At 40.5% G+C, this 17,220-nt stretch overlaps 1 protein-coding gene across 3 annotated transcripts in view; it reads right to left on the minus strand.

Moving 5' to 3' along the window:
* Positions 1-17,220, minus strand: part of LOC126253477 (WD repeat-containing protein 19) — a 328,532-nt gene that overhangs the window by 275,618 nt on the left and 35,694 nt on the right. The window contains exon 3 of one of the 3 annotated variants that reach the window (XM_049954834.1): positions 13,604-13,717. The exons of the other annotated variants lie outside the window; for them this stretch is intronic. Within the exon in view, the coding sequence (XP_049810791.1) occupies positions 13,604-13,717 (114 nt within the window). The remainder of the gene's footprint in view (positions 1-13,603; positions 13,718-17,220) is intronic. 3 annotated transcript variants of the gene reach the window in all.

The raw sequence follows: 17,220 nt of genomic DNA on the forward strand, positions 1-17,220 counted from the left end.
TCCTTAAATTCCCACCTTTTTGCAGTTTCTTCAGTTTCAATCTGCAGTTCATAACCAATAGATTGTGGTCAGAATCCACATCTGCCCCTGGAAATGTCTTACAATTTAAAACCTGGTTCCTAAATCTCTGTCTTACCATTATATAATCTATCTGATACCTTTTAGTATCTCCAGGATTCTTCCACGTATACAACCTTCTTTTATGATTCTTGAACCAAGTGTTAGCTATGATTAAGTTATGCTCTGTGCAAAATTCTACAAGGCGGCTTCCTCTTTCATTTCTTCCCCCCAATCCATATTCACCTACTATGTTTCCTTCTCTCCCTTTTCCTACTGACGAATTCCAGTCACCCATGACTATTAAATTTTCGTCTCCCTTCACTACCTGAATAATTTCTTTTATCTCGTCATACATTTCATCAATTTCTTCATCATCTGCAGAGCTAGTTGGCATATAAACTTGTACTACTGTAGTAGGCGTGGGCTTTGTGTCTATCTTGGCCACAATAATGCGTTCACTATGCTGTTTGTAGTAGCTAATCCACACTCCTATTTTTTTTATTCATTATTAAACCTACTCCTGCATTACCCCTATTTGATTTTGTATTTATAACTCTGTAATCACCTGACCAAAAGTCTTGTTCCTCCTGCCACCGAACTTCACTAATTCCCACTATATCTAACTTTAACCTATCCATTTCCCTTTTTAAATTTTCTAACCTACCTGCCCGATTAAGGGATCTGACATTCCATGCTCCGATCCGTAGAATGCCAGTTTTCTTTCTCCTGATAACAACGTCCTCTTGAGTAGTCCCCGCCCGGAGATCCGAATGGGGGACTATTTTACCGCCAGAATATTTTACCCAAGAGGACGCCATCATCATTTAATCATACAGTAAAGCTGCATGTCCTCGGGAAAAATTACGGCTGTAGTTTCCCCTTGCTTTCAGCCATTCGCAGTACCAGCACAGCAAGGCCGTTTTGGTTAATGTTACAAGGCCAGATCAGTCAATCATCCAGACTATTGCCCCTGCAACTACTGAAAAGGCTGCTGCCCCTCTTCAGGAACCACATGTTTGTCTGGCCTCTCAACAGATACCCCTCCATTGTGGTTGCACCTACGGTACGGCCATCTGTATCGCTGAGGCACACAAGCCTCCCCACCAACGGCAAGGTCCATGGTTCGGTTTATGAAATGGAATATCAGTGGCTGGAACTTTAAAGGACTACGACTGTTTAACCAGTTCAATTCAACAACTACACCATAAGCAGTGGCTGTGTCAGCCACACATTGACCTTCAGCAACACAGTTTGCTCAGCATAGTAGTCCAGCTTGCCATCAGCATCACGTCGCGGTGAAGTACACCATGTGAGCTGTGCGAAAGCCAGGTTGAACTCGGGGAGAGGGCCGAGTTGGACGGGGGGGATAAGTAAGGGACTTTAAATGCCAATATATTATTTTTTTAATGAAGAGGTAGATAAACCATGATAGTCATTAGCAAGGTAAGATCAGTTTTATACTTAGTACTTAGTAAGAGGAGATAAGTGTTACCCTGGCATATAGTGCAACTTTTAGAAGAGTTACTTAAAATCTTCAATGAAAAGTTAGTTGCCAAATTAAACAACTATCAAAGCTAAAGATGATGAGCTGTGTGCTATATTAAACACCACTGACACAAATATAAAAGCGCAAGGTGACGAGTTAAAAATCATGTTACTAGTCACAAATCAGAAACTCAACTGCCACATAAGCAATTCATGAAAGGAAAACTTACAAATAAATAATCACATAGATGACATGGAATACATTGTCATTCTGGCATATTTATAGGGTCTGATCTGTAGTTCCATTAATTACAGATTTTGTTTGGTTAAATATTGAATCAAAACAAACCTCAGGCACTAATTTCAGTCTAAATAATTCAAAACCGGATACAGATTTTAGTAAGGCTTGTTTTTTTTTTTTTTTTTTTCAACTTTGAAAGAGGAGAGCAGTGATTTATTTTAACTAGAGTGTCAACAACACATTGAGCTAACTATTGACACACCACCTTTGTCAGATGTTGCAATTAATCCACCTAACTGTCAAAGAATACTGAATTTTAACACACATCTTAATTGGTGGAGCAAATACGTAACAGAGTTTTTCCAAAAATTTAATAATGGGAACTTGGATTTTAGTTTTCCTATGACATGTGGTGTCTATTTTTCCTTAAGTGTCTTGTGTCTGCATAAAATTATGTACTGATATTTTCATAACATTAAGTATAAATGATTTAGTGTTAATATTCAGTAAATTTGTTACTCACAAAAAAAAACAGTATCAAGTTTAACTACACATTTATACTCTATGATATGACAAATACTAACTCTTAAGCATTTCTGGAGGATTAAAATAAGATGAAAAGGGAGATCTGAAATCAAGGGCAGAAGGTATCGTGCATACATCAAGCAAAGTGAGGTGTGTGGATCGACTGGTGTATCCGGATAAGGTGTTAGGTGTTCTTTTTGACACCACAATCATGCAGAAATGATAGTTAAGTGCCATTAATATGAAAGGAGTTCATGATATGTATGAATTATGTGGGCCCACAGGGCCCCAGATGTCTGTTACAATTTTTTCTATTTAGATATCCATATAACAGCCTCCTTCCTCTTTTATTATACTATCTTGTTTAAATTACATAACAAGATGCTAGCTGCAGTTTCATTAAAAGCAGAACTGTTACACGCTATCTCGCATGCATTTTCTGCATCTGCACACGTAAGAAAAACAAAACAGATAGTAATGACAAGATGGCCATATTTATCGTGAATAGTATTATATGGAATTGAAGTCTGTATTTCCATAACCGGTACAGATAAAAGACACTGCATGGCCACAATTTTTGGTGTGGGACAAAGCCACTGCTCTGTGCAGATCCCCTTAAATAGTCTGCTAAACATAGTTTGTATTTCTAACACAGTGAACTTTCCTTGCCAATCTCATTAAAATAGTTGAATATGTCATAATGTGAAGGTGTGTTCTGGCACTACACATACAGATGTAAAGTTGATAGCACATTTCAACATCAGCAAATGTTACTTAACAAAGCCATTAGTCTCTGTCTTACAGGTGTTACGTAGGACTACGCAAATAATAAGGAATGGAAATTCTTGAATGTTTTGTGATGAAATTAACAAGCTACAATCTGCTTACAGATAACAACAAATTAGAATAAAATGAAAGTGTTATGTGAAAAGGTAACTCAAACACAAATGTTAAGATAAGCATAGACATTTCTTTCCCAGGCATCTTCAGCAGACTATACTCACAAACAAAATGCAGTAAGCTGCAATTAATCATATGTAATTTTGATATATCAAGCCTCCCTGGTCAAAGATTCATTACTAATGTCACATAAGGATTGAATGTTTGAGTTAGTAAATGTTTAGATTGCTATAGAAACTCCAGGTTGGAATATCAACAATATAAGAAAAAGATAGATTGCTGTGTACCATAAAGATGACACATTAAGTTGAAGAGAGACACAATAAAAGACACTTACACACTAGCTTTTGGCTCCAGCCTTCGTCAGAAATGGAAACACGCACGCGCGCGTGCACACACACACACACACACACACACACACTTACTTATTCATTCAAACAAGGAAGCACATCTCACACACATGACTGCCATCTCTAGCAGCTCATCCTGTGTGCTTGTTTGTGTGGATGAATGTGTGTGTGTGTGTGTGTGTGTGTGTGTGTGTGTGTGTGTGTGTGTATATTTCCTTTTCTGAAAAAGGCTGGAGCTGAAAGCTAATGTGTAAGTTTCTTTTAGTTGTTCCTGTCTGCAACTTAATGTGTCATGTTTACGGTAAGTAGCAATCTATCTTTTTCCTTATATTATTGTTTAGATTACTATGCATGTTACATATTTTATGTTACAATATCTTCAGTGTGACTATGATTTCACTATGTGATATTTATGGATGATAGTTTTCTGGCAGTATCTCAAAATGTATAAAATGCATATTTGAAAACGATCAGCTGTTTTTATTTTAAACCGAAATATCTACTGGTTTCGGTCTTGGACCGTCTTCATAGATGAGAGTTAAAATGGTTTAAGCCACCATATAGCATTAGTCATTACTTAAACTGTGCAGTGCATACCATGAATGTAAATATATGACACAGGACTTTAAAAGCAAACATATGAGTACTAAAAGTATGTAGAGCAGTACTCACTGCTCTGTATTCATTTAGTATTCATATACAAGAAGAAGAGCAGGAAGGGGAAAGATACCCTTATATGGCCATTCAATGACAAGTTAACATCCAGTAAGATTCAGAGGCACAGTTGCATAATTTGTTAGCAATAAAGAAGAAAAGGGGGGAAAAAATTATGGTTTGATCACAATGAGTAAAATGCAGAGGAGTACACGTAAGGGACAGCACATGGGGAAGCTCAGTAATCAGGTAAGGATTATAAAACAGGCAGTCAATTGGAAAATGAGACAGATGGGAAAAAGTTTGTTAACTGTTTATTATTTCAAAAGTAATCACCATAACTGTTAAAACATTAATCCCACTGTGAGACAAGATGATCAAAGCCTTCATGGAAAAACATTTGCAGTTGCCTACAGAAACATAATTGTACCCAGGCATGCCTCTCTTCATCCAAACCACCACAAATGTCTTTCTTCAGGGCTGTAAAAATACGGAAATTACATGGGCAAGATAGGACTGTATGGAGGACATGTAAGGGCTTCCCATCAAGACTTCTGCAGAGGATTCAAAACAACCTTGCAACAAATGGGAAACCACCTTTTGGTCTATAACAGAGGCCATAATTTCATGGGAACATTTGCCACGAATTAAGAATTAGAAGCCAGTTGGACCATGCGGGAGTTAGATGATACGCAGTCAGCTGGCCCACGCCTATGTCATGCCGCTGGCAGCAGCCACGGTCAGCACTTTCCACACTACCATATGTGGCCAACTGCATCCATCGCAGTACCAGCTAGTTGCAGCCACCCAAACCACCCAAACAGTTAATGCCCTGCTGCACTGTCATCACCATGGTGTCGAGACAACTACTGTTACACGCTGCTAAAGCACTGCTTTACACCTGCTGACCTACCCAGCACAGCTGCAAATATAACACCCACAGAAGAGCAGAATAATATGTTTCACTTGCTGAGTGCAAGGGAGAACTTGTAGCATATTTTCATGTTTATATTTAAATTTTTACTGTACTTGCTTTGTCACGAGCTTTAGTGGACAAAACGCACTCTCGTCTCTTGCAGATGAAAGGCACTGTAGAGGCAGAGAGCAGAGATCCACCTAAATCTTTATAAGTTCAGATAGCAGTCTTTGCCCTGAGGAATTCAGAACTGTAGGAAAAACTGCAAGCAGAATAAGGGCCACTATCTGACTGATGAGTAGACTTATGCACTCAGATGAATCTGTTTTGCATGCTGAAATTCTTTAAATATTTTCTCTTGTATCGCAGTAAAAAAATGTGATAACTAGTTTTCCCACTGTTAACTTCATAAATTTATTCTCAGGGAAGACATTTGTGGGGGTGTGGGGATAGGTTACGTTGATCAAAAGTGTTCTTGGCCTGAAGGGTTATAGTTGAATGTTGCATGTCTAAAGTTGGCTGGAGATGCTAAATCCTGTGATAAGCTGTCCACCTTCCATCACTGAACAGGGGGAGTATTTTGAGGCTTCAGCTGACCGCATCCAATTAATTTTATGTTATGACATAAGTCCAGAGATTGGACAAAGGAAGAAATGATGTCCACCTTGAAGAGACAGTTGTTAAAATGCTAACTGTATTCATGCACAGAATATGTGAAATGAAGGCTGTGGAGGATTTTGAGGCTATAGAGGTGCCACAAAATATCAATCAGAGAATGGAAAGGGAGCTAGTGCTCCCAGTTTCCATTAAAATTTGTCAATGCCATTGGTTTTCAGGGGTTAACCAAAGCAACAAATGTGACAGTAAACGACAATGTAAAGAGAAAACTAAGAAGAATTTTAAATTAGTAGCCCTATTACTTTTAGCCCCTTCAAATAAGCAGGAATTAAAGCTATCACACTGTTGATCCATAGACTGGGTATAGAAACTGACAGTCCATTGATTACAAGCAGTATCGAAATGAGATCAGTGAAGGAAAATATAACTGACATGGAGGCACTTAGAATAACACGACAGGATTTCTATGTTATTCTTGGCAATGATTTCCTGGACCGCTTTCGAAGAATTGTGGAATTTCAGTTGCAAATCATCCAACTTGGTCACTCAGTGCATTGATTTGACAGCGACAACACCGCAAAGGCACAGGTACCATAGGGGGAAAAGGCATATTCCCCCATGAACCATGGACCTTGCCGTTGGTGGGGAGGCTTGTGTGCCTCAGTGATACAGATGGCCGTACCGTAGGTGCAACCACAATGGAGGGGTATCTGTTGAGAGGCCAGACAAATGTGTGGTTCCTGAAGAGGGGCAGCAGCCTTTTCAGTAGTTGCAGGGGCAACAGTCTGGATGATTGACTGATCTGGCCTTGTAACATTAACCAAAACGGCCTTGCTGTGCTGGTACTGCGAACGGCTGAAAGCAAGGGGAAACTACAGCCGTAATTTTTCCCGAGGACATGCAGCTTTACTGTATGATTAGATCAATACACTAAGCAGATTCAGAAGGATGTAGGTTGCAGTAGGTACTGGGAGATGAAGATGCTTGCACAGGATAGAGTAGCATGGAGAGCTGCATCAAACCAGTCTCAGGACTGAAGACCACAACAACAACAACAGGAGTTTATAACAAGCCATGTGTCTTCATGCTGAAAGTGTATACCCCCGATATCATTCGTGGTGGAATGGGAACAGTTTTCCAGACAAACAACTGAGATCCAAGAGCCCTTCTTTCTGGTTGATCCACTCACCAGACAAAGTTCACCTTACAACACTACAATTTAGTACCTCATCATTATCACATGCCTCCCCCCATGAACCATGGACTTTGCCGTTGGTGGAGAGGCTTGTGTGCCTCAGCGATACAGATAGCCGTACCGTAGGTGCAACCACAATGGAGGGGTATCTATTGAGAGGCCAGACAAACATGTGATTCCCGCAGAGGGGCAGCAGCCTTTTCAGTAGTTGCAGGGGCAACAGCCTGGATGACTGACTGATCTGGCCTTGTAACTTTAACCAAAATAGCCTTAGCTGTGCTGGTATTGTGAACAGCTGAAAGCAAGGGATAGCTACAGCCATAATTTTCCCCGAGGGCATGCAGCTTTATTGTATAGTTAAATAATGATGGCGTCCCCTTGGGTAAAATATTCCGGAGGTAAAATAGTCCCCCATTTGGATCTCTGGGCAGGGACTACTCAGGAGGACATCATTATCAGGAGAAACAAAACTGTTCTACAGATCAGAGTGTGGAATGTCAGGTCCCTTAATCACGCAGGTACGTTAGAAAATTTAAGAAAGGAAATGGATACATTAAAGTTAGATATAATGGGAATTAGTGGCGTTCTGTGGCAGGGGGAACAAGACTTCTGGTCGAGTGAAGACAGGGTTATAAATACAAAATCAAATAGGGGTAATGCAGGAGTAGGTTTAATAATGAATAAAAAAATAGGAGCGCGTGTAAGTTACTATCAACAACATAGTGAACACATTATTGTAGCCACGATAGACACGAAGCCCACGACTACCACAGCAGCACAAGTATATACACCAACTACGTCCGCAGATGACAAAGAGATTGAAGAAATGTATGATGAGATAAAAGAAATTATTTGGATAGTCAGGGGAGATGAAAATTTAATAGTCATGGGGGACTGGAATTCGATAGTAGGAAAAAGAAGAGAAGAAAAAGTAGTAGGTGAATATGGAATGGGGGTAAGGATGAGCTGCCTGGTAGATTTTGCACAGGGCATAACTTCATCATAGCTAACACCTGGTTTAAGAATCACGAAAGAAGGTTGTATACGTGGAAGAGGACACAGGAAGGTTTCAGATAGATTATATAATGGTAAGAGAGAGATTTAGGAACCAGGTTTTAAACTGTAAGACATTTCCAGGAGCAGAGGTGGACTCTGACCACAATCTATTGGTTATGAACTGTAGATTAAAACTGAAGAAACTGCAAAAAGGTGGAAATTTAAGGAGATGGGACATGGATAAACTGAAAGAACCACAGATTGTACAGTGTTTCTGAGAGAGCATTAAGGAATGATTGACAAGAACGGGGGAAAGAAATAGAGTAGAAGAAGAATGGGTAGCTTTGAGAGATGAAATAGTGAAGGCAGCACATGATCAAGTAGGTGAAAAGACAAGGGCTAGTAGAAATCCTTGGGAGACAGAAGAGGTATTGAATTTAATTGATGAAAGGAGGAAACACAAAAATGCAGTAAATGAAGCAGGCATAAAGGAATACAAACGTCTCAAAAATGAGATCAACAGAAAATGCGAAATGGCTATGCAGAGATGGCTAGAGGACAAATGTAAGGATGTAGAGGCATACATCACTAGGGGTAAGATAGATACTGCCTACAGGAAAACTAAAGAGACCTTTGGAGAAAAGAGAACCACTCGTACGAATATCAAGAGCTCAAATGGAAAACCAGTTCTAAGCAAAGAAGGGAAAGCAGAATGGTGGAAGGAGTATATAGAGGGTCTATAAAAGGCGATGTACTTGAGGGCAATATTATGGAAATGGAAGACGACGTACATGAAGATGAAATGGGGGATATGATATTGCATGAAGAGTTTGACAGAGCACTGAAAGACCTAAGTCAAAAAAAAAAAAAAACCTCTACCATCTGGTGAGCAAGATGCACGAGACAGGCAAAATACCCTCAGACTTCAAGAATAATATAATTCCAATCCCAAAGAAAGCAGGTGCTGACAGGTGTGAAAATTACTGAATTATCAATTTAATAAGTCACGGCTGCAAAATACTAACACAAATTCTTTACAGACGAATAGAAAAACTGGTAGAATCCGACCTCAGGGGAAGATTAGTTTGGATTCCATAGAAACGTTGGAACACGTGAGGCAATAATTACCCTATGACTTATCTTAGGAGATAGATTAAGGAAAGGCAAACCTATGTTTCTGGCATTTGTAGACTTAGAGAAAGCTTTTGCCAATGTTGACTGGAATATTCTCTTTCAAATTCTGAAAGTGACAGGGGTCAAATACAGGGAGTGAAAGGCTATTTACAATTTGTACAGAAACCAGATGGCAGTTATAAGAGTCGAGGGACATGAAAGGGAAGCAGTGGTTGGGAAAGGAGTGAGACAGGGTTGTAGCCTATCACCAATGTTGTTCAATCTATATATTGAGCAAGCAGTAAAGAAAACAGAAGAAAAATTTGGAGGAGGAATTAAAATCCATGGAGAAGAAATAAAAGCTTAGAGAATGAGATTTTCATTCTGCAGCGGAGTGTGCACTGTTATGAATCTTCCTGGCAGATTAAAACTGTGTGCCAGACTGAGACTCAAACTCAGGACCTTTGCCTTTCGCGGGCAAGTGTTCTACCATCTGAGTTACCCAAGCACACCTCACGCCCCGTCCTCACAGCTTTACTTCTGCCAGTACCTCGTCTCCTACTTTCCAAACTTTACAAAAGCTCTCCTGTGAGATGAGGTACTGGCAGAAGTAAAGCTGTGAGGACGCGGCATGAGTCATGCTTGGGTAGCTAAGATGGTAGAGCACTTGCCCGTGAAAGGCAAAGGTCCCGAGTTCGAGTCTTGGTCCAGCACACAGGTTTAATCGGCAAGGAAGTTTCTAAAGCTTTGAGGTTTGCCGATGACATTGTAATTCTGTCAGAGACAGCAAAAGACCTGGAAGAGCAGTTGAACAGAATGGACAGTGTCTTGAAAGGAGGATATAAGATGAATATCAACAAAAGCAAATCGAGGATAATGGAATGTAGTCAAATTAAATCAGGTGATGCTGAGGGAATTAGATTAGAAAACGAGACATATAAAGTAGTAGATGAGTTTTGCTATTTGGGGAGCAAAATAACTGATGATGATTGAAGTAGAGAGGATATAAAATGTGGACTGGCAATGGCAAGGAAAGCATTTCTAAAGAAGAGAAGTTTCTTAACATCAAGTATAGATTTAAGTGTCAGGAAGTCATTTCTGAAAGTATTTGTATGGAGTGTAGCCATGTGTGGAAGTGAAACATGGATGATAAATAGTTTAGACAAGAAGAGAATAGTAGCTTTTGAAATATGATGCTACAGAAGAATGCTGAAGATTAGATGGGTAGATCATGTAACTAATGAGGAGGTATTGATCAGAATTGGGGAGAAGAGGAATTTATGGCACAACTTGACTGGAAGAAGGGATCCGTTGGTAGGACTTGTTTTGAGGCATCAAGGGGTCACCAATTAAGTATTGGAGGGCAGAGTGAAGGGTAAAAATCATAGAGGGAGACCAAGAGATGAATACACTAAGCAGATCCAGAAGGATGTAGGTTGTCGTAGGTACTTGGAAATGAAGAAGCTTGCGCAGGATAGAGTACGATGGAGAGCTGCATCAAACCAGTCTCTGGACTGAAGACCACAACAACAACAATTATCATATGATTCATTCTGGCATTCTCAATATTATTTTCTACATCTACATCTACATCCATACCCTGCAAGCCACCTGACGGTGTGTGGCGGAGGGTACTTTGAGTACCTCTGTCGGTTCTCCCTTCTATTCCAGTCTCGTATTGTTCGTGGAAAGAAAGATTGTCGGTATGCCTCTCTGTGGGCTCTAATCTCTCTGATTTTATCCTCATGGTCTCTTCACGAGATATACGTAGGAAGGAGCAATATATTGCTTGACTCCTTGGTGAAGGTATGTTCTCGAAACTTCAACAAAAGACCGTACCGAGCTACTGAGCGTCTCTCCTGCAAAGTCTACCACTGAAGTTTATCTATCATCTCCGTAACAGTTTCACGATTACTAAATGATCCTGTAACGAAGCGTGCTGCTCTCCATTGGATCTTCTCTATCTCTTCTACCAACCCTATCTGGTACGGATCCCACACTGGTGAGCAATATTCAAGCAGTGGGCGAACAAGTGTACTGTAACCTACTTCCTTTGTTTTCAGGTTACATTTCCTTAGGATTCTTCCAATGAATCTCAGTCTGGCATCTGCTTTACCGACGATCAACTTTATATGATCATTCCATTTTAAATCACTCCTAATGCCTACTCCCAGATAATTTATGGAATTAACTGCTTCAAGTTGCTGACCTGCTACATTGTAGTTAAATGATAAAGGATCTTTCTTTCTATGTATTTGCAGCACATTACACTTGTCTACATTGAGATTGAATTGCCATTTCCTGCACCATGCGTCAATTTGTTGGAGATCCTCCTGCATTTCAGTACAATTTTCCGTTGTTACAACCTCTCGATATACCACAGCATCATCCACAAAAAGCCTCAGTGAACTTCCTATGTTATCCACAAGGTCATTTATGTATATTGTGAATAGCAATGGTCCTATGACACTCCCCCGCGGCACACCTGAAATCACTCTTACTTCGGAAGACTTCTCTCCATTGAGAATGACATGCTGCGTTCTGTTATTCTGAGTATAAATGTATGTTTTTTTATTATTTTATTGTCAATGATAACTAACTGAAGGAATATAATATGTATTTAAGATAAACCACTCAGAAGTCGATATCGTAAGGGTACGCGGTAAAAAAAATGCTCGCAATTGTAAACTATAAAAAGCATTCATTGTTAGTGATTTTCCCAAAGTCACCAACCAACAGTAGGATTCTTTTCCTATCATCATTATTGCCGATTGACACATTATTAAAAGAAACATTATTTCAAATACAAGAATTTGAAAGTACTAGCCAGTAAAATTTAATTTTTGCTATTTCATAAAAATAGAAAGTAATAAGTGGCTGAAATAATCAATTCATTTAATACATTAACCGCATTCTATAATTATTTGAGAAAGAAGTTCAGCACATATTAAAAGTAACAACAAAATACTAGCTAAGTGAGGTGATATACACTGAAGAGCCAAAGACACTTGTACACCTGCCTAATATCGTGTAGGGCATCCGTGAGCACACAGAAGTGCCGCAACATGACGTGCCATGGACTTGAGTAATGTCTGAAGTAGTGCTGGAGGGAATTGACACCAGGAATCCTGCAGGGCAGTCCATACATCCGTAAGAATATGACGGAGTGGAGATCTCTTTTGAGCAGCATGTCACAAGGCATCCCAGATTTGCTCAATAATGTTCATGTCTGGGGGGGGGGGGGGAGGTTGGTGGTCAGCAGCAGTATGTAAACTCAGAAAAGTGTTCCTGTAGGCAGTCTGTAGCAATTCTGAACATGTGGGGTGTTGCATTGTCCTGTTGGAATTGCCCAAGTCCATTGGAATGCACAATGGACATGAATGGATGCAGGTGATTAGGCAGGATGCTTACGTACGTGTCACCTGTCAGAGTCATATCTAGACGTACCATGGGTCCCACATCACTCCAACTGCACATGCCTCACACTATTACAGAGCCTCCACCAGCTTGAACAGTCCTCCTGCTGACATGCAGGGTCCATGGATTCATGAGGTTTCCTCCATATCTGTACATGACCATTTGCACGATACAATTTGAAATGAGACTCGTCCGACCGGGCAACATGTTTCCAGTCATCAACAGTCCAATGTCGGTGTCGACAGGCCCAAGCGACGGGTAAAGCTTTATATCGCGCCGTCTCCAAGGGTACACAAGTGGGCCTTCGGCTCCAAAATCCCAAATCGATGATGTTTCACTGAATGATTCACACACTGACACTTGTTGATGGCCCAGCACTGAAATCTACAGCAATTTGTGGAATGGTTGCACTTCTGTCACATTGAACGATTCTCTTCAGTCGTCGTTGGTCCCGTTCTTGCAAGATCTTTTTCCGGCCGCAGCGATGTTGGAGATTTTATGTTTTACTGGATTTCTGATATCACTGTAGACTCATGAAATGGTCATACAGGAAACTCCCCACTCACTACCTTGTACGTGCTGTCCCCCACTGTTTGTGCGCTGACTATAACACCACGCTCAAACTCACGTAAATCTTGATAACCTATCATTGTAGCAGCACTAACCAATCTAACAACTGTGCCAGGCAATTGTTGTCTTAAGTGTTGCCGACCACAGCGCCGTATTCTGCCTGTTTTCTGCATTCAAATACTGTTGCCGCCTAAATTCACAGTAATTTCAAGTAACATCAGTTTCAAACAAACATACAAAAATTCACAGCTTTTGCTCGAACCTGAGCTGGCGACCACGTATTATCATTCAATAATTGATATTTCAGTCAGTTTCAGTTATGTCATTAATTATAAGCTTGACAAACTACACATAAACAATTAATTTGATTACACAACTCATCTTTAACACACCGGAGGGTGCTGGATGGGTTACAAGTGGTGACCAACAGTCAACAGGACATCATATATTAGTTTTCTGAGCGTCGCAAAGCAAAATTTAATTTCCATTCCACTGTAGTTAGCGAGCATTATTTTACAAAATAGCTAGAAAGAGATGATTACAACAGTACATAGCGTAATTACTGAATGCGGGTGTTGGCAAGCGTTTGGATTTCAGCATCGGACCCCATCTTGTGCCTGTGCTGCGACACACTAACCTTTCCTGAGTTATTCAGCCCACTGAATTCTTGAGTCTGGCTGCAACAAAGGAGGTGTTTCTACAATTTATATTAGTTATAAGATAGTAATATTACATCTGTACTATTCGCTCCCATATTTATGTTTACACTACTTTCAGTGTCCTACCTTCCTCATATTATATACTCAATCACAATTACAAATGACAAATGTCTTTATAATTTATAAAGTACTAGTCACTGCCTGGTTCTGCACACTATGCACAAAACTCTGTGACACAAACACTAGTATAGCTGATATATGTTACTACACTTGACTCCACTGATTATGGTGGTTCACATCATTCACGCTTTGGCACACTTTTCACAGTCCACTCACAGCTTCGTTTAAAATTTTGTATGCTATCCCACTGAGTCTCTAAGCAAAGTTACTCCACAAAACACTTACAGTCCACGACACCTATCCGTTTGGCAGCAGCGTTAAAGCCTCCTATAAGGAAAGGAGTGTGGGGATTGGGAGGCCTTCTACAACATTACGAAACAATTTTTTAACCGATTACTTGTTATCATTATGTTTTAAAGTCAGCTACTTGAAGTACAAGCACAGCAATTCATCACAAAGAACTTAAATGTTAACTATTTACAAGGAGTAGGTAATGCATGGTAGAGTCACTACAGTCATGCTGAAAGAACCAAAGAACTGTCACTTAAAGCTTAAACAGCAGCTCTCACTGTGAGAGACCGTTCCACTCTATTGTGCCCTGACCCCTGCAATCCTGCTTTCCTAGCAACAACCTGTAGCCCTCAGTGTCACTCAACAGTAGTAGATAACCCTCCTTTTTCATAACTCCCACCATCTTCACTAAAAATTCTCAGTACTTCATAATAAACCTCAATGTCTCAACTCACAATCCGGAGTACTGTGCTGAATGAGTTGCTTGATATTACTGACTTATTTAACCACAGGGGCTTTCCCACCTGAAACCTGTCTCTCTTAGTATACCTATGATCCTCAATGAAACTTCCCAGTACCCAGCACCTTCCCCATTACACTGATTCTGACAGCTATCCTAGGCAGATTTTCTGCTATCATTTGCACTATTTATCCATAAACCTGGAGCAGTTTAATCGATAAAGTCAGAGCTAATGACTTGCAGCACTATCCCACAGTTTACAACGATATTAATAGAAGCTGCAGTAGGAGTGCAGCGCAGAAATCGAAAGAGCAGAGGAAAGCTCCTTACATGACGCAAGCACTTTGTAGATGTCAAATTGCATATTTACTAACACAGACCCTTGGAGAAATACCGAACTTATAACTTGCATGACAACATTTAATTCGTCTACACTCATCTTCCACTTACACAACCTACTTACACCTGCTTATACCTCCCCAACATATTCTTGCTACTGCTTCATTGCATTGCTGATGACCATAATACCTTTGCCAATCTCACTGCTTTCACAAAAATGTAGTGATGCAGCAAGTAGGTACTCACACACGCCCCATTCCGGGAACCAAAATGCAGTGGGTTGGTGGCGGCCCCCGTAGGGTGCCAAAATGTAATGGGTCAGAGTTGAAATGACTGATACAGGGGACTGAAGAATCGTTTTTCTAGTGGTTAGTATGGTGATGGCTCTCCCACCTGGGCACAGTGGGTTCAATGGGTCAGCAAGGGCTACAGAAGTCCATCAGAGTTGAAGATGGCTGCAGCATGGCAGAGGATATGCATTTAAATTCTTTATTGCTCCAAAAGCTACAGTAATTATATGTGTAAATCTCAGTCCAGAGGCACAGCCCGGCATCGACCCATGGTGTCCATGTTCCATGTTCATGTCCAGGCATCGACCTCATGGTCCACAGTGGTGAGAAGTAATGTTACAAGCTTGGTGGTAGGTGCTGCCCCAGATGGGATGGCTGTGTCCTGCCCAGCTGAGATGTGTGTCAGGCACCCCATGGTTCAGTGACTATGAAGGCAACAGCTCAGCCCTCGTCTCATCCAGTGACAACCTTCAGCACACCTCACAGTGGCAGTCAGTACACAATAGACGCCAATTCGAAGCTCAGCTATACTGATGTTCCGATCTGACCAAATGACTTTTTATACAAGATAAGGCAAGCCTTTCGCAATTGGAGTCATGCACACGGACCACCAATTGCTGTCAAAATGACCTGCAAAAGGTGGTCACTGTCCCAGCGATTGATGCAGCTGCTGACATGGCATAAGTACTGACTGTAGGTATTGGCACACATTTAGATTTCAGCACTGGACCCTGTCTTTAAGCTGCTCCTCTACATCAACAGAGAGCTGCCAGATCTGGTATTTTGTTAAAAAATGAAGGAAGATTAGGGTTTAACATCCCATCAGTATCAAGGTCAGTAGAGATGCAGCACAGTATCATAATGATTCCAAGGATGGGGAAGAAAACTGGATGTGCCCTTTCAAAGGAGCCATCGTGGCATTCACCTGGAGCAGTTTAGAGAAATCACGGAAAACCTCAATCGGGATGGTCAGACATGTATTGGAACCATTGTCCTAATGAATGCGAGTCCAGTGTGCTAACCACCCAGTGGTCTGGTATCTTGTGTAAATTCTACAGTAGTCACTGAACATGCTGCACTATTATGGGTTCTTCATTTGAAAGACCCGAATAGTACATTGCGACGATGAGCCCTAAAACTTAGCAAGTACAATTACAAAGTCCATCATAAGCCCAGCTATCTCCACCAAACTGCCAATGTACTAAATAGGAACAGCAACAGAACAACAGTGACAATTGTATCTGCAGCTGTATTCTACATGCATATTGTGTACAGGAGACCAAGCCTAAAATTCCTCTGCAAACACTACCTGAAGCATTCAGACTGTTTTAAATAGTAGCTTCAGACATCACAGGACCATTTCTGCAAACACAGAAAATAAGTACTTATTATTGATCACTTCTCACATTCCTATTCTTGATCCCAATTTCCGACATAACAGCAGAAACTGTGACAAAAGCAAAACCTTTTGGAAGGTCTGACATGATACTCAATGATCAAGGGACAAATTTCCTGTCTTCATTATTCATTCAAGTTTGTATACTTCTCAGAATGAAGAAATTGAGGATAACACCTTTTCATCCTAAAGTGAGTGGAAGGGTGGAGTGTGTATACAGAACCATAACTAAGATGCTTTCTTATTACATCAATAAAACCCACAATGACTGGGATTGGTATTTGTCATATGTTACGTCTGCCTACAACAGTTGATTCTGCGAGTGGACTGAATGTACTCCATACCAGGTATGGACAAAAGCATGAGATCATCATTCGAATTAGGAAAATTATCAGCAGGTATTGACTCAGAAGTTAGCAATGTGAGTTAAAACCACAAGCCAATGTGGAGCAATAAAGGTGCAATTTTACCACCTGATCAACAGAGTCACAGGATTATATTAGGACCATATCAGATTTTGCGACTCACATCACCTGTGAATGCTGAGTTATTATCTGACACCACCATCAGCTGTGATTCTTGTCAGTTCCTTGCAACATAGACATGGTAACACAAAAGGGATTAA

Source organism: Schistocerca nitens, chromosome 4 (assembly GCF_023898315.1).
Source record: "Schistocerca nitens isolate TAMUIC-IGC-003100 chromosome 4, iqSchNite1.1, whole genome shotgun sequence".
Taxonomy (NCBI): domain Eukaryota; kingdom Metazoa; phylum Arthropoda; class Insecta; order Orthoptera; family Acrididae; genus Schistocerca; species Schistocerca nitens.